At 37.1% G+C, this 24,116-nt stretch overlaps 2 protein-coding genes and 1 pseudogene across 5 annotated transcripts; 2 read left to right on the forward strand and 1 right to left on the reverse strand.

Moving 5' to 3' along the window:
* The first annotated feature begins 665 nt into the window (after nt 1-665).
* On the forward strand, nt 666-2,564 carry LOC120345615 (histone H2B, gonadal-like). Of its 2 annotated transcripts, none has more exons than XM_078115078.1 (2): nt 666-801; nt 1,451-2,564. In XM_078115078.1, the coding sequence occupies exon 2, from the start codon at nt 1,451-1,453 to the stop codon at nt 1,811-1,813; it is 363 nt and encodes a 120-aa protein (XP_077971204.1). In that variant the 5' UTR covers nt 666-801; the 3' UTR covers nt 1,814-2,564. The 2 variants fall into 2 exon arrangements, with proteins under 2 accessions (XP_077971204.1, XP_077971203.1); XM_078115077.1 differs by lacking the exon at nt 666-801 and adding an exon at nt 1,152-1,256.
* A 1,165-nt stretch (nt 2,565-3,729) lies between these two features.
* Nucleotides 3,730-23,035, reverse strand: LOC120346771 (ciliary microtubule inner protein 2C-like). Of its 2 annotated transcripts, none has more exons than XM_039416591.2 (6): nt 22,949-23,035; nt 17,990-18,107; nt 17,136-17,268; nt 15,770-15,910; nt 10,825-10,937; nt 3,730-4,049 (listed from the first exon to the last, which is right to left on the reverse strand). In XM_039416591.2, exons 2-6 carry the CDS (start codon nt 18,061-18,063, stop codon nt 3,893-3,895), a joined length of 618 nt encoding a protein of 205 aa, XP_039272525.1. In that variant the 5' UTR covers nt 18,064-18,107; nt 22,949-23,035; the 3' UTR covers nt 3,730-3,892. The 2 variants fall into 2 exon arrangements, with proteins under 2 accessions (XP_039272525.1, XP_039272524.2); XM_039416590.2 differs by lacking the exon at nt 3,730-4,049 and adding an exon at nt 9,175-10,139.
* LOC144425645 (histone H2B, gonadal pseudogene) lies at nt 11,612-14,103 on the forward strand (annotated as a pseudogene). Its single transcript, XR_013477574.1, has 2 exons — nt 11,612-11,747; nt 12,877-14,103. The product of XR_013477574.1 is annotated as a histone H2B, gonadal pseudogene (transcript).
* Nucleotides 23,036-24,116: the final 1,081 nt, after the last annotated feature.

The raw sequence follows: 24,116 nt of genomic DNA on the forward strand, positions 1-24,116 counted from the left end.
AGATTGAACACGAGTTTTGTTTCATTCAATAAAAAAGTAGGAAGTGTCAACGCAAATTTCGGGTTGTCTGTGAAGTGAAAAAGTGAAAACGCGAGTTTTGGGGTTATCTATAGGAAAAGTAAAAAGCGTAGCCGTGAAAACCGTGGGTCTATATTAAAATATGAATATTGTTCAAATACAATCGAATATCTATTAGATTTGCCACTATTTATAAACTTTGCTACAGGTTAAAGATCATTTTGTTTTCTCAGTATTTGGTTTGGTTTTATATACATTGGTTGTCCATAGAGTCTTGGAATAGGAATTGTCGATACAATATATTGTTTTGGTCCTCACAGATGTAATAAATGAGACAAAAATACCTAAACAATTACTGAATAAAAAACAACAAACCTAGGAACTGACTTCATAACAAAATTGAAATTGTAAAATTTGCATTTTTTTAACTAGCATATGTTACGTAATTTATGTAAAAAAACAAGCCACGCGGAAAAAATTACAGAGGTATATCAGCTACAACTATCCTGCGGGTCGAGCGAACCGGCAAGCTGATTACAAAAGGAATAACTTTGGGGTCAGATAGTAGGTATTGAATAAAACAATCATCGTGTTCAAACTATTCCAGTCACTTAACGTCTTTCTATATTGACAAACAAATCCTCATTTCATTGCGTAAGTCTATCATCATTATTACGCCACGTGTTAGTAATGATAGGTCTATCCCAGTAAATGAAACTGATGTCAGGCTTCATGCAGTTTACTTTAGTTTTAATCGTTTGTGTTACGGACTTATGATACAAGGTGGGTGTGGTGTGTGTTTTTCTAGTTTTGAGTTTGCGTTTTTACAGTTGTATATACGGTTGTTGGTATATGTTGGCTACTACAGCGTAGAAGCGTATCTAGGGTGTGGCAGTCATGGCTCGTACCATGAGCTACGTTTGGACTGGGGCGCAAATAGGGCAAAAAAATTTAGTCGTTAAAATGTTGCAATAAAATAATTTCAAATTGGAAATACCTGAAACTCTTATTCTTACTCGAATGATAACATTAAGTATCTCTGATGACCTTATGGTCGTATCGCTCTCCCCCAGTCTATGCCATATTAACTTGTGTGTATTATGTATATATTTTATTGTACCATTGCTTGTTACCTGGTTAACGAACTAATGGATCTCTCTCCCCCTCTTTCTCTCTCTCAACAACAGTCGTTAGAAATCGGCAGTCAACGATCAAGGCGCGTGTTTTTGGACTTTGCAGTGGGTGCCATTCTACACAGATACGCTACTGAAGTCTACAGTATTTTCAATATTTTTATTCTGTTAATCCTAGGTTAATTTCTGAATTCAGAAGGTTAGGCTATGACCAAACCAAACCAATTTTGAGGATAAACGATTGAGTCCTAAATTATTGCACTTGGACACCACTACTAATTACCATTTATCAATTCTAGATGGTCGCGTCTTCAAAGGGCAGCAAGAAGCTAGCGAAAAAAGCAGCTCCAAAGGATGGACCAAAAAAGAGAAGAAAAAAACGTAAAGAAAGCTTTGGAATTTACATCTATAAAGTCTTAAAGCAGGTTCACCCAGACACTGGAATCTCAGCCAAAGCGATGAGTATTATGGATTCATTCGTAAACGACGTCTTCGAGCGTATCGCCAGTGAAGCTTCAAGGTTGGCGGGTTATAATAAGAGATCTACTATCAGCAGTCGTGAGATTCAGACTGCTGTGAGACTATTGTTACCAGGGGAACTGGCCAAGCATGCCGTATCGGAAGGAACGAAAGCAGTTACAAAGTATACAAGCTCGAAATAGGATAAGATAATTTATTTTGAACTCCGCCTGGGACATATTTCGCAATGTACAACTAATTTATTTGGTAACAATGCTTTATAAATACTCTGGAAATACCACGCCTACAGCTAGCTGCATATAAGAATCATACTATTTTAATTAAATATTCGTCATCTTAATTGGTTTATATCACGGCATTTCTAACAAAACTTGGTTAACCGACGAGATGGCATCGTTTCAATTTTATTTACATCAAATTATTATTGCGCGTAAAACTCTGTTGAACGTCCTGACAGCATTGCATCCTTATAATTTTGTGCAAGTTATTCTGCCCGTCACGCTTGTTTGTTCAATTGTAATTGAGTTTAATATTCAGAAAACGAATTTGATATTCAGAAAACGAGTCTAAGTGCTTGGTTGTTTACCAATCCATGTCGTTTTGCCCATGCTTGTAGAAATGGCCGACAGCATTCAAACCATTTTATTTGGGTCCGACTATTTTACCAGTCACACTTATATACTTGAAATCGTATTTGAATAAAAACCATATTTTGACTCATTATCGTTATTAAAAGTCAGAAATTCTTGCTCGAGATTTCAGAACGAAGTTGGTTGCAAGACTTTCAATGAGACTGGTGTTTTATTTGGATGTAGTGTGTGGGCGGGTGGCCCCGTCCATTTTGTGTAGCGTCCAAAGATTATGCGATAATTTAGATTCCAATATATCACAATCATACTTTTCTGTAATAGCAATAAAGTTTATTTGCTCGAATTTTTTTGTAAGTTGGATTGGTGTTGGATAGAGCCTCCCGTGCCAATCGAGTGTTGTTGGGACGCCGACTCCCAAAGAAGTAGATATTAGAATGCTTATATTTCTGCGGTTGATTTAATGATTATATGGCCCATGAACAAAAATGTTGCACCTTTGGTGGTATAGATCAGGGCTACTCGACTGGCGGACCGCGGTCCGAATCCGGACCTTTCGAGTATTGGATTTGGACCGCACCTAATTTTTTATTTTGGATCAATAGCCCCACTTTTTGAATTTCCTATTATAAAATGACTTTCATAGTTTTGAATATATATGAAAAAAACTATAACACCAGATAAACAATTTTAATTTGCTACTAATCATTAGTCGGTCGAGGAAGTGCTCGTTTAAGGATGCCGAAATATCATTTCTGGAAAGACCGGACCCAAATAATTTTGAAGTTTTGTTTGCGGACCTTCGATAAAAATAGTTGAGTAGCCTGGTATAGATAGTAGTGACTGACAGACTAATTAAAATTGCCCCAATATACTACAATATATAATAAGATGGCATATTTATCGGAGTCACAACTTCTCATTTGGTTACCTGTACATGTCAGGTGTTGGAATAGTCTACTAGTTTATGGTTCTCGATGCATAGACATGAGTATAGAGGAAGCCGTAAACTATCAATTTTCTGAATTATAATTCTATTCACCCATGCCTTAGTTAATATAAATAAATATTACACAAATTTTTCTTTAAAAAATATATTTTTGTATCAATTTTCTATAAATTGAAATATATGGCTTATAAAAGTCGCTATTAATTTGTCAAAGTAGAAAGAAAGCATAGTTAGAGCTGTGGGGTGGAGAATCCAGGATGTTTGTCAGCCAAAAATAATATTTCTGGCATTCTGATTCTGACCAAAACTCTCAAAATAATGGGGGTTGCACCTGCCTTGGATCACGATCTTTGCAGAACAACGAAATAAACTGTTAACTGGCAAAAACCTACGGCATCAAAAGAAAACGTCGCGGTGTTCTGAGAGATTTATTAAAATGATAAGGAGACTGTTACGTTGATAAAAGGGGATAAAGTTGAATATTTGTAGCTCTCTGTGCGTGGATTCTCATAATGTGTGACTTTGTTTATTGACATATATAGCCTTACTTCATTCGAAAGAATTTCGGTTCCAGTCATGAGAATTTCATGTTTATGACATTGAAGAAATAAAGGTAACTTTGGCAGTTAATAACATTGAAAAGTAGAGCGTAGTATGGAAAGGTATAAGTGCAATATTGTGGTAGAAAATGTAATTAATTGTATCCGGTAGATGGCGGCCGATCTCTATCTCAACTCGAAATATACGTCTCTCATGGAGCGATCTCGAACGCCGGAGGTTGGTGCGAATCTTTGCCGCATTATCTTGACCCGATGCCTCGCGTCAGTGATCTTTGGAACGTCGATGTCAATGTTTCTCTCCCGACCAGTACGTTCCAGCATTCTGTAAATAAATTTATATAGATAGTTCGTTTTACTTTTGATTGTGGCGCTGCATGAGGTTCATTTTGTGCAATCAATTCATTTATCGCTTTCTTTTGGAACACACACTCGACATCATATCTCTAATAACTATTCTGCGTGCCTTGGCAAGTTCGAATTTCGTGGAAGGAAGGTTATGTGCGAGAGGATTGCTGGACTACTTGACGTCGTAAGATGTTTCCTGAAGTGCTGGTTCATTACGGTTTCTCCTCTATTAATGCATCTGTAAAAAAAACTTGAATATATATCCCCATACCGGAAACAGGATTGAGCCGTGTTGTCGGTAATGTGATATACGTACCCGGTTCCATTACATTTGAACCCACGTACATTTGAACCCACGACAATTGCACCTGCATAATTGCACTTATGGAATTTTTTTTTGTTTTACAGATATTTGAACCCATACTAACCCTAACCCATGGGTTTTAGCACCCGCATATAGATTGAACCTACGGATATACACATGGGTTCAAATGTACGGTCACCTACGTACCCATGTAAGGTAATTAGCCGCGCAGTGGCAACGTGTTTAAACAGGCACGCCAATGACTGGACAAACATCGAATCATCGCCCTAATTTTAGTTTAGCGACGATGCCTCATAGTGGGTGGCTTGCTGATATTGTCACGAATTTTATTGCCCGTGTTTGTATTGTGTTAATATTATTTCGTATTTCTCTGTATGATAGTTACCAGACCCTCGTTTTATGCAGTTTTGGCCGTGTCTGGACTCCGCCCACCCACGCGATGTGAGATTAAATAGTTTTCGCTTTTTTTCCCCGGCCGCTGGGCTGAAAGTCGGCTGTTTTTGACTATGCCTGCTGTTTTTAATATTCATTGCTGTTTCAAGTGTACGGTTGTCGTATCAATGAATGACCGATCCAGAATCTTGGGATTCCTTATCTAACAACCCCAGTAGCATAAACCTAATTGTGGCAATGGCGAGCAAGCCAGAATTTGGTCGAAAACAAACTGACAATATTCGCGCTTTTGAGTAGGTAAACTATCACATTGCCAATTCGCGTTCAATGTCAAAACTTTGTGGCTGATGTTAAAATTTAAAATGATCCCTGAACTACTCTCTACTGGTAGGAGATGCGCGTACTTGAAATCATGCTCTAGTTGACTATCAACAATTATCAAGATCAGCCTAGAATGATGACAGACGCGGTTCCTCGCATAAATCAAGGCTGGCGTGGGACCGCATTTTTGAAGCTGATTTATAGGGTGATATATTATAACCTACTTTCACGGGAACGACTTTACTGCGAATAAAGTTTTTCGAGAAAGACGATATCTTTACAGCCCAGTTGTCAAGTAGCGTTTGTGAGAATGATGTATGTACTTTTACAATTCCGTGAAAACGAAATTTTGTAATATTGATAAGTCGTTTTTGACCCAATATGTGAGGAAAGCTTATGTGGCTTTATCTTTTGCGAGAATGTAGCTTCACGGAGGCGAAGTTATGCGAAAATAATAAAGTCTTTTCATTTTGGTTTCGTTCAGGGCCGGATCGTACCTTTTAGAGGTTCTAAACATTTATGATTTCGGTGCCCTATGTATAAACAATAATAATAAAGAAGTTGGTGTTCCATTTCATCTGTGATTAAATAATTAAGTTTCGGTGTTCGTTGGTAATTTTCGGCTAAATTACGATTAATTTGCATGCTTTTTTTGGAATTCACATACGTATCAACCGGGCCAATGTTGAGGTCTGTGTCGACTGACCACTTGAATTATTTCCTTAAAGTCCTAAACACTGAGTCACCATTTAAAAACCTATTGAATTTTTTGTTGTGCCCGTTTTTCCTAAGCCCGTGCTAATTTTTGTTTAATGATTAATCCAGTCCTGGGTTAGTATAGAAACTTCCTGTTAAAATTTTGTGCCAACCTTGCAGTCGCAAGAAAATTCTAAATCTCCGATTTACCTCTTTTTTTTATTTCACATTTTGATGCCTGAAATTTGGGACTAAACTTTAGGAAGTTCGCAATTTTGATTCTCTCAAGTACAGGAAATATAAAAGTACGAATAGAAAATACCAAATTTAGATTCATTCTTCGATCGTTTTGTTATTCAGTCACTCCTCAAAATTTTAAAACTGATACCAAGAAAATAATATTAACCTTATTTCTACTTTCTACCGATTCTAATGATAATAAATATCTTTACTCCACGTCAACACACTCTTATTTCAATCTATAAATTTATTATGTGCAAAACAAAATTTCTAAAATGTAGCAACCAAGAAAATTAAAGATTCGGGCTTGAAACCCACATTTCACTGGGATCGGAAGCGAAGCCTTGAAATATATCTCTACCTCGTTATCCATTTTGCATTGTTTTCGTTGTTTACATTTTTGATACTCCTGTAGTGTGTGTACCAGGTTAGAGTTGGGCCATATTCTTATTCCGATTTTCCCGATTTTAGTTTTATTAAGAGTTCGGGGACTGTCTGTGTTAGCCAAGTAAATATACCTCCTGTCCATATGCTTTAGTCGCTGTACATAACTTGATGTTAAGTAGGCGAACAGAATTAGTTACCTGTTTATTGGTACACACACTTCTGGAGCGCCATATTTTTTGCCCAAAACAGTCTTCAAATATGTTTCAAATAATATACATTAATTTTAGTAAGTTCACTCAATCGCAAAAAATAAAAACGGGAAATTTGCAAACTTTTTGAATAATATTGTAATTAATAAAGGCTAGCAAACGTCACATATTTAGTGAAAGCAAGTCTAAGAATAAAACAAACAAAATAACGCAAAATACACTGCAAAAAAAACAGCGAAAACCATTATTGAAGCAAGAAAATCATCAAAACAAAGCAAATATAATTCTAAATCGGCTAATTTTCGTACCAAGTTGACCCAAAAACAGAATACATAAATTTCTAATCACTACCACGAAATGAAGAAAATTAGGTACTCCCGAAGTATGTGAACCAAGATGGCGGACACCGAAACGCACTATGTGTACCAGATTATGGTGAGGCCATAAAGTACTACGGGAGTCACTTGGCTAGTCCCCGGACTCGTAATAGAACAAAAATAAGGAAAATTGGAATGCAATTATGGCCTAACTCTAATCTGGTGCGAATACTACGTTCCGGTGTCCTCCAACTTGGTTCACATATTATTTATCACTTGAACTTCTGTTTGTGTATGATTATACCCATAAGTTTCAGTAGTCTGGGACGCTTTGCACAAAAGTAATATTTTCTCTGAAATATGTTCCAGATGACCTAGATACTGTTTTTGGGTCACCCTGTTTATCAATAACTAAATTAAATATTAGCAGACTTAAAATAAAGGCCCCGTGTTTAAAACTCCAAGAGGCCTGACAGTGTTAAAGTCTAATAAAAAAAACTATTCCAAATTGAAAAAGCGTGTAATTTAATTTCAATACCTCGGTACGTCCAAACTGTAATGCTGCAGAATATCATTTGAGCCAAGAAAAAAGTATAAAAATATATATCGCCGGATGAGAACAGAACAGGCCTAAGTCACGATTTTGAGTTTTGAGAAAAACGCAAAAAACAATTTGGAATTTTTTTATTTTCGAATTCCTAGATATTCACACTTAGTAAAGTCCTGAGCTCTGGTTATTTTAATGTGGATGAGAATATCTGTGTAATCAATATTTTTTGGCACTTTAGCTTCAATTCCTTCCTGCTTTTTTACCCCCATAAGAAACTTTGGCCCATTCTGTTCTCAACAACTTCTGAAATTTTTTGTATGGGATGCAAGGTAAAACAAGGTGACATAGGCCTAAGTTGCACTGAACAAATTTTTAGGGATGTAAGTTTCGGACATTTCATTTCTGATGTCCATGCCCATCATATTGGAACTTAGGACTATCTTTTTTCAATATTTTGGGGTTTTGAGCCATGCTCTACAAGGTGGTGGTCTTGAAATCCTGAATTTCTCAATAATAAAAATTTTAGCTGGACTTAGGCCCATTCTGTTCTTAAATATTTTAGGCCCAAGTCCAGCTAAAATTTTTATTATTGACAAATTCAGGATTTCAAGACCACCACCTTGTAGAGCATGGCTCAAAACCCCAAAATATTGAAAAAAGTCAATTTTCCAAAAATGTGACTTAGGCCCCTTCTGTTCTCATCCGGCGATATATTGTTTTAATAATACTCAGTTAAAAACAAAGTATATATTGAAACTATAATATATAAATCTCGACTTTGTTTTGGGTCACTCTGGATATTAACAACCTAATTAAATATTAGTAATAGTTTAAAGTTCAAAACTCAATATGTTTGACAATGTTGGGGTCTGATAACTATGCTAAATTGGAAAGTGTATAATTTAATTTAAGTAGCTCCGTACGTCCAAATTGTAATGCGACAGATTATCATTTGAGCCAACAAAATAAGAAAAGTATAAAAATATATTGTTATAATAATACTAGTTGAAAACAAATACATATTGGAACTATATTATATACCTCTCTACTTATTAGTCTACAAAAATACAGATAAAGAATTGCCAATGCAAATCAACGCATAGTTAATTTAACTCGCATCTTATGGTTATATAAATTGGTACTCCCGTAGTATGTGTACCAGGTTAGGGTTAGGGCATAATTTGATACCAATTTTTCTTGTTTTAGTTCTATTACTAGTTCGGGGACTGTCTGTGTTAGCCAAGTGAATATACCCCTGCCCATAAGCTTCAGTCCCTTTACACAACTTGATGTAAAGTGGGCGAACAAAATTAGTTACCTCCATATTGGTACACACACTTCTGGAGCGCCTTTAAATGACCAGAAGTGGTCCATCTGATGGTAATATGTATTATAAAGCTATGAACAGTGGCGTATTTGGGATATGGCAGCCATAGCTCGTTATAATCATAAAATGTTACAAAAAATATTTAAAAATGCGCTCTCTTGATCGTTGACTGTTGAATTGATTATTGACTGACAGTTTTTACTTGATTAATAACGTATCTCAATTCAACAACAGTCGTTAAAAATTGCCAGTCAGCAATCAATCAGTCAAAGATCAGTCAGTCAACGATCAAGAGAGCGCATTTTTGAATGTTTTCATGGCGCTATTATACGTAGATCCGCCACTGGCTATGTATGAAGACGAATCGCAACATTACGCTTGTAATATATAAAGGAAATATTTGCTTCACTGCGAACGATGAATGGATATTATTGTGTCCATTTTTTATTATTTAGGGTCAGATTTGTTGGGTGTCTCATGATAGGGAAGGAAGAAAATTCCTAAAATATTTGAAAAACATATTTAGAACTTTGCTTTGTAACAATGAAAAAAAATAGGGCTGGGTGTATGATCCAAGGCAACATTTCAATAACCACATAGGCAGAAGGCATTGAGTGGCAATATAAAAAGCAGATAAGGAATAGGAATAAATATATGGTCCCATATCCAGGCTTTGGGTCCAGCGAAGTAAACACCGTAAATGCCTAAATAAGACTAAACAGAAATATGATGGGAAAAAAATTTGTCTGACACGGAATAAAATTTTTGACAGACGCGTTTAGGTGAAATCGAACCCACTCAATCTTCAATCAAGCAGGTATGCCCAAGGCCAAATAGGGTACCTACAGCGTTCCCCATGAGACTGACTTTTATTTAAAAAAAAAAAAATAATTTGGCAGTATTTTTACATCATATTTTTGTTTGACGTTATTTAAGCTGTTATAGCATTTATTTTCACATCACATTTTTGTTAAGGATTATTTGAGCACTCACGGCGTGTACTCCTTTAGACCCAAGTTATTTATACATACCGGGGCGCAATGAAGAGCTGGAAACAGGCAGAGGGGGTAGTGTAGAGAAAAAGGATGAGAGCTACTGGTCTAAATCGTCATGTAAACGACCTTTATTGTGAGGTCTTATACTAGACTATGGGTTCCCTCTCTAAAGAACATGCAAACTCGTTTATTTTTCTCGAGTCTTTGTGGATTTCGCGTGTCTGCAGCAGGCGCGGGAACTTTTCGATTCATTTCTCTAGTGTAATTGTGACGTAACTCAGGTCTTGGTGTCGTGTCTATGCCGTCACTATGGTGTTAGTGCAAACAAAGCAAAATAAATTAATATAAATGAAAATCAAAATAATTGAAAATAACACAGCAAAAAAACTAAAAACAGCAAAACAATTATAAAAAATTAGGGTAAACCTATTAACTGGAGGTTTTCGACCTAAACAGGCTACCGCGATACAGCGTCACGCACAATAACCGTTCGGTCACAGAGACAGTTACGCTAACAATCCTCGAATACTTTAGAACAGCGGTGCGCAACCTTTAATACAGAAGGGCCAGATATATATAACTGGGTGAAACCGCAGGCCGCACCTTTATTTAACATATACTTTTCTTGTAGTTGCAAGCGCAAAAAATTTGGTTATTCATGTTATGACATGTGTTGTTCGCTTCGCACAAGTTAAAAAAAAAATAAAACACGTCACGGGGAGCACATCATTCCAAATTGGCGCTTCTCCACCGGCTGCAGACTTTTTTCTTGTGGACCTCATTTCGCCCGCGGGCCGCAGGTTGAACACCCCTGCTTAAGAATAACACATGCTTGATAGGTTCTAAAATTCGAAATTCGGGAATTACACCGAACTTCTAGTTTCTAAGGTCCCCAATGCGAAGCTCTCGCCAGTCAGGTCGCGCGAAAATTGGTAGATATGGATTTTTCTCACCTCTAGAAAAAATATGAAAATAACAGAGTGTACACTTACATTCCTGGCAAATCTGCAAAACGTTCTTCATTTTTCACGGGTATGACGAACAAGTTCTGTCGAGGAACGATTCCAGTTTTGTCGCGGTAATTGTCGCGATGTTTCTGGCTTGTCTAAAAAGAGTAAGAAGTGTGAACACGAGTTTTAGTTTGCTTGATGAAATAGTAAAAAGTGTCAGAGCAAGTTTTGGTTTGTTCAATGAAAAAGTAAGAAGTGTCAACGCGAATTTTGGTTTGTCCGTGAGAGAAGTAAAAAGTGTGAACACGAGTTTAGGTTTGTTCATTGAAAAAAGGAAGAAGTATCAACCATGTTTCATGGTTATCTGTAAGAAGCGTAACCGAATATTGGTTTGTCTGTGAGAAAAGTAAAAAATTGGTTTGTCTGTGAGAAAAGTAAAAAGCGCGAGTCTATATCAATATATTATACTGCTTAAATATATTCAAATTTCAGATTTGCCCCTATTTATGAACTTTGCTACACCTTGAAGATCATTTCATTTTGCCTGTATTAGGTTTGCTTTTATATATAAGGCGTTTATTCATGTTGTGGTGACTTCGATTCATAAATTTTAATTAATACTGATATTACAAGGTTCCCGCTGACAAGTAGACCGAATGGTCATTTCGCGATTATTCTGTCCATTCTTGGCAAAGATATGAATGTGTATATATTTTCAATTTTGTTTTCATTTTTTTGTGGCCGTTTGCCCGAATGGCTAATAAAAACTATAAATACAATGGTCTCACTCAATTTGTTTGGGTCCACTTATAGTGCGTCGCTGTTTATATTTACAAACAATTGTTTGTTCCTTAGCACAGTCTATCATCATTATTACGCGACGGGTTTGTAATGATAACTCTGTCCCCAAAAAGGAAGCTGTTATTTTCGTTTAAGACGTTTGTGTTACGGACTTAGGATACAAGGTGGGTGTGTTGTATGTTTTTCTAGTTTTGGGTGTTGACGGTTGTATATACGATTGTTGGTATATGATGCCTACTATGACGCAGTGGCGTATCTAGGGTGTGGCTCGTGCCATGAGTACCATTGGACAAGGACGCAAAAAGGGTCGAAAATTTTTAAATAAAAAAATGTTGCAATAATATAATTTCAAATTAGAAATGATTGAAACTCTCATTCCCTATTAAATAATACCGCACACAAGTATCTCAATTCATCAACAGTCGTTTAAAAACGCCAGTCAGCAGTCAACGCATGTCTGTAAACCCTAGGTTTCGATAAGTTCTGAATTAAGAAAGTTTGGCTATGACCAAACCTTCCCAAGGAGAGTAGAATTGAAGGTGGTAGATCTCGGCGTCTTTGTACAAAGCCCCCCACAACTCTCGAAATGAGAAAATTAGTAAATACCGAGTTAGGGTAAAGAATACAGATTGTGCGGGAAATTTTAGTTCTCAAATTATACCACATCCTAGCTGGATAAATCCTAATTAATTCTAAAAGATGTCGTTTTGCGTATATTCCTGTTTTACACCCACTTCAAAGGACGTTTTTCACGCTTCCATTACATATGAACCCACGTACATTTGAAATCACGACAATTGCACCTATAGAATTTTTTTTGTTTTACGGATATTTGAACCCATACTAACCCTAACCCATGGGTTTTAGCACCCGCATATAGATAGAACCCGTGGATATACGCATGGGTTCAAATGTATGTGGTTCAAATGTACGGTACCCGTTTTTCACAAGCAGACAATAGCCTGAACCGCCTATTACTGCTATATTATTATATTATTTCTTTCTGGGTTGTTACTTCGGACCTTTTACAGTTACCAAGCGGCCAGTGAACTTAGCTGATAACGTTCACATTCTTACAATTTCTAGATGGCCGTATTTGGTTACCAGTTAACGCTTACGATAGCGGTTAACGTTCGGAGTTTATAAATCAAGCCCTTTCTAGTTTTCGGATAACGCTTGCGCTTTAGATGATATTTTTAAGTTCGATCAATCAAGTTTACCACTCGTGCTGAATCAGGCTTCAGACCGTCCGTCAATTTACTAAACAACTAATTATTATTTCACTATTACCAGATGGTCGCCTCCTCGAAGGGTAGCAAGAAGCTAGCAAAGAAATCAGCGCCGAAGGATGAACCAAAAAAGAGGAGACAGAAACGAAAAGAAAGCTTTGCAATTTACATCTATAAGGTCTTAAAGCAAGTTCACCCGGACACTGGAATCTCAGCCAAAGCGATGAGTATTATGAATTCATTTGTGAACGACGTCTTTGAGCGCATCGCGAGCGAAGCTTCAAGATTGGCGGGTTATAACAAGCGAGCTACTATCAGCAGTCGTGAGATCCAGACTGCTGTGAGACTATTGTTACCAGGGGAACTGGCCAAGCATGCTGTATCGGAAGGAACGAAAGCAGTTACGAAGTATACAAGCTCGAAATAGGATGAGATAATTTATTTTGGACTCCGCCTGGGACATATTTCGCAATGTACGATTCATTTACTTGGTAACAAAGTGGCTTACATTAATAATTTGAGAGATGCCGCGCTTACAGCTAGCTGCATATATGTATCATACTATTTTTATTCAAATATTCTCGATCTAATTGGGTGTATCACTGCTTCCTTAACAAAACTTAGTTAACCATCAAGATGACGTCGATTCCATTTTATTTGGATCTAATTATTATTGCGAATAAAACCATCTTGAGAGTCCTGACAGCATGACATCTTCATAATTTGGTGCAAGTTATTCTGCCCGTCACGCTTTTTATTTGTTCGTGTGTGCTGCTGTTTGGTCGAAGGGTGCTCCTGAAGTATGCGCAACAAGATGTCGCATAACCTGAACCCTAACCTGGTACACACCCTGAGTTCAGGTTGTGCGCCATCTTAATGCGCATACCTCAGGAGGTCCAGTCGAAGTGCTTGGGTGTACACCGATCGATGTCGTTTTGCCCTTCCTAGCTGGTAAAAATCCCATTTAAAATTGCCGGCAGCATCAAATCCATTTTAATTGGGTCAGACTATTCTGCCAGTCACGCTTATTTACTTGTAATCGTATTTCAATAAAAACCACGCTTTTACTCATTATCGCCTCTAAAAGTCGAAAAATGTCTACTCGTGAGTTCAGATTGAAGTTGGTTGCAAGACTTTAATACGATTGGTTGTTTATATGGGAGAAGACGTTGAACCGTGTGTGTGCGGGCAAAAGGCCCGCCTGTAGTGTTCAGAGATTCTTCGTTAATTTAGTTCCAATTTCGTCAGAATCATACTTTTCCGTAATAGCAATAAAATTTATTTGCTCGAATTGGTGTATTCGTATGATTTCTGTAAGTTTGGTTGATATTGTATCACAGCGCGCTTAGGTCATGCGTGTTCTCGTGACGTCGCTCCAAAGTAGTAGCAGTCAGAACGCTTAAACATATTGGATTATGTCAACTTGTTCGGCAAAACAGATCTAGATGTGCGACAAAAGTATGCGTATGTCTTTGTGAGACTCTCGTTAGTTTTTCAATGAACATGCTCGGAAGAAGGAAGGTCACGCTCACTTGCGGAAGTGAAAGATGCTGATATCCCTGAGTGATATTTTAGGAAAGGATTCCCATATTATTCTAAGGGAAGGGAAAAGCCGTTAAAAAGGTTTAATTATATGGCTAATCACGGCCGGTCCGGTTACCAGTCCGTCGGGTATGGGATTAGTTATTTTTTTCAGATGCATGGACTTTTGGTGAACAGATTCTGACATTTCGATTCGACGAAGTTTAGAAAGAAAACTTTAATTATGGAGGTTTTCAAGTCTACATACCATCTTGGCGTTCAAGTAATGGTTTAAATTGAACGAAGAGTTGATATTTATTAATATTGAGATTAAGTACTGCAACATGTACGCTAGACGGTTGTCATTAAAAATTTGCAACTCTTAATCGGGAGATCAGAATTTGGACTCTGATTTCCCGGGAGTTTACAAAATACGACTCTGTGAGCAAAAACTAGGGCTCCGCGAGCTATTCGTTTGCTTATTGAAATACTGAATACTTTTAAATACAACGCAGAAAATACATCAGAGTCGTTAAATGAAGTAATTTTAGTTTACTCAGGGACGTTAATCAGTTAGTAACAAAACTCCTGTTTTACCATGGTCGTCTGCGAAAATTTTTTGTTTCTTTTTTCATTAGATTTTTAAAAAATAGAACAATATTGCAACGAGAATATCGGTCAGAGACCGAAGACTTATCGATCGAAAGTTAGGGGATCCCCAAAACAGCGCTCGTACTCCATAGTGACACCTTGTGTCCCATCACTAATGAATTAATAAATCGCTAATTATACGACATAATTCATCCAAAATCAATAAGCTTCTGGTCCGAGATAAGATGAATGCACATGCAAAATCTGGAGCAGATTCAATCTCGCTTTTGTGAGATATCGCGTGCATCTAACAGACAGACATACACACATACAGACATACATACAGACATACATACAGACATACATACAGACAAATACCTATCAATATACTTACCGATCTTAAGATCGATAAGTAATAATAATAATAACGAGAATATCGGTTGGAAACAGAAGACTTATCGATCGATAGTTAGGGGATCCCTCAAAACAGAAACTGCAGTTTCGATTCATCCGCTCTTGTAACTTGCGCACTGCGCATCGCACACACACACTCGGCGGGTTTCAAAATTCTCTCGCTTTACAAAAATCTAGATCACTATATCAATAATTGATTGATAACTCGCTAATTATACGACATAATTCGCCCAAAATCAATAGGCTTCTGGTCCGAGATAAGATGAATGCACATGCAAAATCTGGAGCAGATTCAATCTCGCTTTTGTGAGATATCGCGTGCATCTAACAGACAGACAAACAAATATATATCAACATACTTACCGATCTAAAGATCGATAACTAATAAACAATATCTCTCAAAATCAAACTCTGCGAATATGCTATCTTACCTCATCGAAGCTATGTAATTCCCTCGTGCGGTCATAATCTAGGTTAAATCTTGACCACGTGGGGGTTGTTCGATATTTCTCCCGAGTCCTTGTTCGGTTGCTAATGACGAGGTCAGGGTCGTGAGTGTAGATTGTTGGAAACTGAAACACGATAGCTTATTAGAAGGGACATATTTAGTGGTGGGATTCAGTCGGTTCGCACCGGTTCTATAGAACCGCCTAACGGAAATTTATGAGATCAGCGAACCGGTTAGCATTACTGCTTACTGTCAATCAATCAATCAATCATTTATTCGTCGTCACAAAAACATCAAATGCACAAAAAATTGGTACAATAAATAAATATAATAATAATGATATTTGTGCGACAGGAGTCGCGAGGGACCATATTAGGTCCTCAAGCAGCGACACCTAAAGCGCTGTTACTGGTTTAGTGTAAAAAAATAACTACATTTGCTACAAACATTGACTATGCAATAGTCGTTATGATGAACATATTTTGAATCATTGAAAAAATTCGCAGCAAACGCAACTTTACTAAAATCATATAATAGAGAAAAAAAAAGAAAAACAACTCAAGTATAAATTTATAAAAAAGGCATATTTGGATAAATGTATATGAGTTACATAAAAGACAAACGACAAGCGAGGGGAAAATGGTTACACCAAAGACAAAATTGTAAGTGATTAATTGAATAGAAGTCAATGTTCTGTTTGTAACTGAATTGGCTGAAAAATATGACTTTTGTGAAGGAACCGGCTGATAAAAAACTTGAATCCCACCACTGGACATATTCAGAGTTCGAACGACTCGAAGTTACGTTCAAAGCTTTGAAGTCAAAGTTGGGTATACTTTTATTGGAGGGTGAGCTGGAGTCGTATCTTTGAACTCCCTGGAATCGGGTTTGAAACTTTAAATTCGATGAGGTCTGGCTCGCAATTTCGAATATTTAATGGTCAAAATTATCCACAGAAGTTGAAACAAAAACGTAAAGAGTCAAGTTAGGTTGCCTGAGCATTTCTTGAGCATAGTTAAAGCATGATAAAAGGCTTGTCGCATATGTCAGTTTTTATTATAAAAATCTGATTTTTCACGGGAGTTCGGACTGGATCCAGGTTGTTCCACTCCAATAATTTCAAATAAATTGGCTGGGAATTGTTCGATTCTCTGCCGCATGTATTTATTCTTTTGCTTCCATTTGTTGGCTTCTCCAGTATTAAACTAATAAAATAACCGATGGAAATCCATCAAAAACGAAAATTGTCTTTTATTGGAATGCAGTAGACCAAGGAATGTTAAGAGTCTTTGAAAGGGGGCCGTCCGAACCCGTGTTCGGTGCAAAAAGAACCACATAAAACCACTCACCTGTCCACCCTTAGCGAGGGGACTCCTGCTAGTGTTCAGTGTTTCCGATCTAAAGTCTTGAAAATACTTTAATGTAGCGTTACCGTACGTGTCTCCGTATTTGTACATTAGATTCGGGACGTATCCTCGGTACCTAAAAATAAAGAATATGACGTCATAATAGATTGAAGAACAGCTGTTTTCTGTGTCATCAATGAAGAAGAATTTTCGTCTGCCTAATAATCTAACGGTTAAAGCGGTTAGAATTAGCTATGATAGCGTCACAGGTTAAAATTCCACGTTTATCTTTCATGCCCAACAACTCACACACACGATATAATAAATTACGGGGTCTCATGTGGTTTCGTACCACAATAACTCCTGTTGGGCGTGGCGTAAGAATTTTAGCATATGTCATTCCTAACCCCCATCTGAATACGTCATCCACGACGTCACAGTGATGTTATAAGGTCCGCCAAAATATACGGATGGTCGGCCAAAATGCGCAGACGATTACCCGAAGTCGAGCAAGCTATTTCTCATATTTTCTCGGTGTAGCTGCTTGTGCATATTCTTGTTACTCACTCAAAAGCAAATAAACTCATTCTGAATAATTATACTATTAAAGCATCGAGTCGACATGTTATAATTTGGCGCCAATTGCACTCATTTACCGCTAGTAATCAATGAGACATTAAATTGGTGGAATATTCACTCCCAAAAAGGCTCTCAGCAAGGAGCCCTGACATGTGATAAAATTTGGAATAACTTGGGTTTAATGTATCACATCCTTGGAGAGTGGGGTTGATAAGCAACTGGGACGGCATTCGCGTCAAGGAATGAGATAAATTAATGAAAATTTGAAGCCAACTCACCCTGGCATGAGAGATGGAGGGATATAAGTCGCATTATGTGTAGTGATCAGAGTTCCTGCGCTGCGAGATGCCATTGTTGATAGTGGTTAAAACTAACTATAGTTGCTATGTTGAGAACCTGCGTAATACAAAACAATTGTATAATTATTTTGCTGTTTTGCAAATATCTGTTTCACACCAATCCCCTTAACAACTGCTTGTCTAAGAAAGTATGATTTTGGTCACATAAAACGTTACAGAAATGCATTTGTGTTAGAGTGCAGCAGGACTCTTGAATTGCATAGTATTGTTACTTATCGATTTTAATCGGTAAGTATGTTGATAGGTATTTGTCTGTCTGTATGTCTGTTAGATGCACGCGATATCTGACGAAAGCGAGATTGAATCTGCTCCAGATTTTGCATGTGCGTTCATTTTATCTCGGACCAAAAGCCTATTGATTTTGGTCGAATTATGTCGTATAATTAGCGAGTTATTAATTAATTAGTGATGGGACACAAGGTGTCAATATGGAGTAAGAGCGCTGTTTTGGGGGATCCCCTAACTTTCGATCGATAAGTCTTCGGACACTGACCGATATTCCCGTTTTTTTATTGTTAATGTTTCCCGTTACATCATCCTTGCATTATAGGCAAGCGGATCCACTAGCGAAAGGGAACCAAGAAGTTTCGGGAGTTGGTCTCGCGTACCCTCTACTGATAGTAATATTAAAAATTGATGATAAAATACGATATTTTTACGGGAGCTGTCTATTTTGAAACGAATGCCACATATTTTTAGTACTCAAGACATTTGTCCATCTTTTCTGTTCTAATTCATTTTCTAATCAAATTTGTGTAATCATCCCGAGGAAGAGATTGAGACGGCCTAATCATATGGTGAACCCCGCTTTTCGTTTGGTTGGTTACCAGTCAATGTTGGGCATATGAATAGTTAAACAGTTATTTTTATTTTAAATACATAGACTTGGAATCGTATTTGTCGATGAGTATAATTCACCAAATTAGTTGGTGGCGTAATTAAAAGGTTTCCCAGTGAAGATATGCGAGTTGAGAAAGGAGGATCTCCCACGAGGATCTCGTGGGACACATAGTTGGGGCTATATATTATCATTCCAAACATATCCGGAATTAAAAAAAAACACCCAATAAATTTCTTGCGGGGACGGCTCAACGATTGCGTACATACAATATTATATGACAAGCGAGATTGCAAGTCCATATTGTCAAAAACATTTATCATCATTTTCACTCTCCCTTTGATATACATCAAATCTGATACGTCGATTTGCCGTCCAAAAAAAACGGGGCTCTCGAAATCCCGCCTCAAAACGCTCTATTATGTTACGCTCTATTATTTCTTTCGAATCATATCTTTTTTATCGGCTTTCCTCTGTCTACCCTAAATTTAGAACCGAATCGATTTGCCAACTCGTGAAATCGGCGACACTTACTAAGGAACTTATGACCTAAATGTCCTCAGTCTGAGCTCAGGTCAATCTAACAAGCAGAAGACATTGTATAAACAAGTAAGACGAAATGATGACAATTCAGTGTTCCGCTTACAAAATTTGTAAAATCAAATCAAATTGTTAGTCTTTTATTGACAAATTTTGCAAATAAACTGAATTTTGGATAATCTAAAAATATATATATCTTTTAGGTTTTGTATAAAAATGAAATTATAAACTTTTTCGGCATTTTAAAGTATCAATAATATTTGGGAACACCAAATTCCACCAGCCTTGTGTGCATTGTGACGAACAATAGATTACTCCCATTGTTCGTACGTGTATCATTTCATAACATGGAAACATTAAACCATAGAAGCGTGTCGGGTTGTCTGATGGGGGTATTTAAACACAGAACGATTGCGAGACGGGAAAACTAAATTGAAACAATTAGAAATACATGGTTCGAATCTCGCCTCGTCGACGTGTGTTTAAAACTGCATATAATACAATAAATTAAGTAATTTTCAAAATATCTGGTTGCAAAATGATTTAAAACAGAGGCCACTTAGAGTGGCCCTCTGTCAGCACTCAACACTTGGATTTTCCCCATCAAGCATAAATTCCTAATCCCACAGCTGATGTTTAAAATAGCTCACGTGGGGAAAAAATACATAATGTTTTTTTCTTGCTCTTGTCGCTGCCTACGTTAAGTCTTTCGCTGTTTTGCACGATGCCTTCATCGGTGCCTGTTAAGCCAAGCGATAGACGCATTGTAGAGCAATAATACAATTGAATAATTCTGTGTGACCTAACAATTCTTTTAGAAATAGTCTGATCATCCATCTATGGAAGGGTGGCCCAAACCCAGGCCCGCGGGCAACATGTGGCCCGCCGCTCCATTATCTGTGGCCCGCCGCTCCATTATCTGTGGCCCGCGCCGCGTTCGAAGTGTAATCAAAATATCGTATTTTAAGTAGCTTCTTATAAAATGAATCAGAAAAATCGTTTGACATATTGTTGTTATATCACCACTGTGACTGAATTGACTAGTATGATGGCTAGCTGGAGCAACTAGAGAAGTTGAATGATGTAATGAGCAGTTTAAATTGTTACCTAGATTTCTATCGTTTTGGTTGGAGATATTTGCTTACAATATAGGCATAATAGAAAACTAAAAATCGAATGCGGATTTCATTAGCTTTGGTTGACAATACCTGATAACTATGTGTTTACACAATAGAAGTGCTTGTTTTGTACTGCACTATTTACCTATTCTTGGTACTATTGTGATTCATAGTTTTTCCTATTAAGTTTGGAGCCTCCGGCCCAATAACCAAGTTTACTATCTGTAGCTGGCCCACTCAGATAAGTAATTGTCCCCCCCCTCCCACCCCCCACCCCCCCCCCCCACCCCCCACCCCCTGCTGTAAGCGGTATGACCAGTGCCAAAAATCTATCTACCAAGACAAGGCTATTTTATACTTTAGTAACCAAATCGCTTCCCGCTGTATCCGCTGCCTCAATATCTATCACCAAGGTCCGTTAAAAAGCGAATTTCAATACTTAAATTCCTGACTACGCTACTCGTAGTATAGGATGTCCATAAAGTCTTAACAATTTTCAAAATTGCAAAGTGAATTTATCGATACCATATATTGTTTTGGCCCTCACAGATGTATTAAATGAAGTAAAAATACTTGAACACTTACTGATTAAAAAACAACAAATCTGGATAAAATATATCGAGAGCTGACTTCATAACAAAATTGAAATTGTAAAAGAACTTTATGGACACCCTGTATATATGCTATAATATATCGCATTAACTCAATTCTGAAGGCTCAGCCCAGCGTTGTTGAGCAAATACGCAACCATTTATGGCCTAAAATTAACCCTTTACCTATCTTATGGGTACAGTGATAAGCATAAAATATTTTACGCCCAACATCGCTTTAAAAACCAATTTATGTAACTTTTAAATGGAATTTGTAAAATTTCCTTCTCGACGTATCGATTCAATTTTTCTCAGTTGTGATTGTTTCATTAAGTATAATAGATAAGAAAATTCGACACCAGACTGGTATTGCCCCATCAATACTTTTCTCTTGTGTGTTTTTTTGTTTACCTTTGTTATAGGATAGATTATTGTCTATCTTCTAACTCACCCCAACCTGTCTAAACAGGTTAGAGGTTGGCAGAAACTGCATAGTACCTAGTATTCTTCACTTTTAAATAACAATAACCGAATAAATTACGACTGACGTCAACCGTCAAACAAATTAATCGTTTTCCTCGTAACTCAAAATAATATTTTTTCATGATTTTTAGCATATCTTGTGACGAGTTCACAGCCCAGTGAACTATACAATTTTCAGTATTGGTCTACCATACGCTTTGACACAAGGCTAGATCGAATAAAGGGTTAATTGGTTGCTATTGAAAGAGCGGTTCTTTTGTTTGGCGAGGAGTCGAGTAGGCCTCGAGCTAATATTATTGTCAATAAGATGAGTGCCAGCACATTCGTTGATGACAATGATATCAAATTCGAAACACTGACAGAATATGAACGGACAGATGCCGTTTGAAGTGACGAATTCACATCGCGGTTTCTGTATAGCAAAAAACTCTATTGTGGCACCAAGCGGGTACAGTCACACACAAGAATGTTAACGAATTAATTAAGATAAAATATATATGGTATATCGCTTCCAGGACTGGCCTTAATTATTGGGGGAACTATCCAGGGGTTGTCAAAACTTTTGGTGTCATGGAGCCCGTGGGGGGGGTAAATAATAACGTAGAATTATCTCAATTCAATAACAGTCGGTACAAATTGTCAATCAACGATCAAGGGGGCTCATTTTCGAACTTTGCCAAGGGCGCCATTTTACCAAGATACGCCATTGATAATTTATAATTGTTAAATTTAATAACTTAAACCTCGAATTAGCGCGAAGCATGCGAGCGCATAAGTTGCAGTGGCCTATGGACGGCCCTGTGGTACTTACCAATTACTTATCATTCATTGCTATATTGCTATAAGTAAAATACCAGAGTAAACTAAACTACGTATTCAGTAAACCAAGCACTACAATATATTTATTTGCCACAACTAAACAGAAAAATGAAGTTTTTGATCGTTGCACGAAGCCAAGTTTTCGTTATATTTTATTGTTTAACGTGTCCCTTCTCAATAGATTTCTAGTAAAATATTCAAAATTTTCACTCGAAAGTAGCACATTAAACTATTATTAACCTTCAGATTAAATAATTGATGAAGTATAAATAAGAAAAAATATAAATAGGTATCTCAATTCAACAACTATCGTTAAAAATTGTCAGTCAGGGATCAAAGGAGCGCATTTTTTTTCCACGTGCTCCTTCGCACGTAGCTATGCCACCGATTGCGACTCCGCTAACAGAAACCTACCTCATTACATTGTATTAAACCTCGCAAACCTAGCTATAAGAAAACTTTAGTAAAAATACTAAACAAATTCACTTACCTATTTTCCTACTAAACACTTCATTCGTGTTATCCTAAAATCTTCTTGCGCTAAAGCGCAGGCACAATCTTCAAGTTAATCTAATTTGTGTATGATTTGTTCCGAAACATTCTAAAATAATCACAATAAAGGTTATAGTGACGTCACAAACACAACAAATATTTTATCTTTTCATGAGCTTTTCGGTGGTAGACGTAACGAGCGCCTCATAAGGCTTATCTTGCAAAAAGAGCGTTTTAGCTGGACATAACGTACGAGAGGGGATCGGTTCATTTGCTAAACTTATCAAATCGACGGGTTTACGAACACATAAGCGAGTCTCTCTAGAAAGCAAGAGCAAAAACCCATAGAGACATTTTTACAAAGTTTAATGAATTACAACTTCGATGATAAAGATGATAAATTACTTAAACAATTACTGATGATAAAACAACAATCCTGGATAAGATATATTGATAACCGACTTCATAACATAATTGAAATTGTAAAGGAACTTTAAGGACACCCTGTATATATATACGTTAAAGTTAAGGGTTTGCGAATGTTTCTAATAGTCGCCTCATCCCTTTTATGGGATAAACTATTAAATTTATATGTCTCTGTCTGGCGACGGCATTGATTGACAATCGAAACATCGGAGGTCCGTAGGTTGATAAGTTAAGTTGAAGTAGACAAAAATAATTTGTGAGAAAACTTTTGCATGATCTATTGTGATAGATATGTTTTAATGGAATCTACTACGTTATGGTGCATTAAAGAGAAAGATATTTATTCTTTCGTTATTCATCAATAAAATAAAATACCAACAGCAATAAAAATGTTTTGGTACGGGCGAGAGGGAACAATGCAACCATACAGTCTTCGAGGTGAACTTTGGGGAAATGAATAGAGCAGTGATTCCAAAACTGTACGTCGCAACGCATATGAGTGCAATGTGCGATAATTTTGAGTAGTCGTTGAATATATCTAGAGTTTGGGGAGCTCTGAGTTAGAATAAACCCAGATGTGAGTTTGGAGGACACCGACATTGGATGAGTATGCGAATGCGACATCAATCGCATCTGCGATCGGACTATTTTATAAAACATTTTCAAAGCGCGCTAACGATCACTCTCATACATAAAGGAGACTCATCCATGAGCAAAATTCCGGGGCACTTAAAAGCATA

Source organism: Styela clava, chromosome 8 (genome assembly GCF_964204865.1).
Source record: "Styela clava chromosome 8, kaStyClav1.hap1.2, whole genome shotgun sequence".
NCBI classification, from domain to species: Eukaryota; Metazoa; Chordata; class Ascidiacea; order Stolidobranchia; family Styelidae; genus Styela; species Styela clava.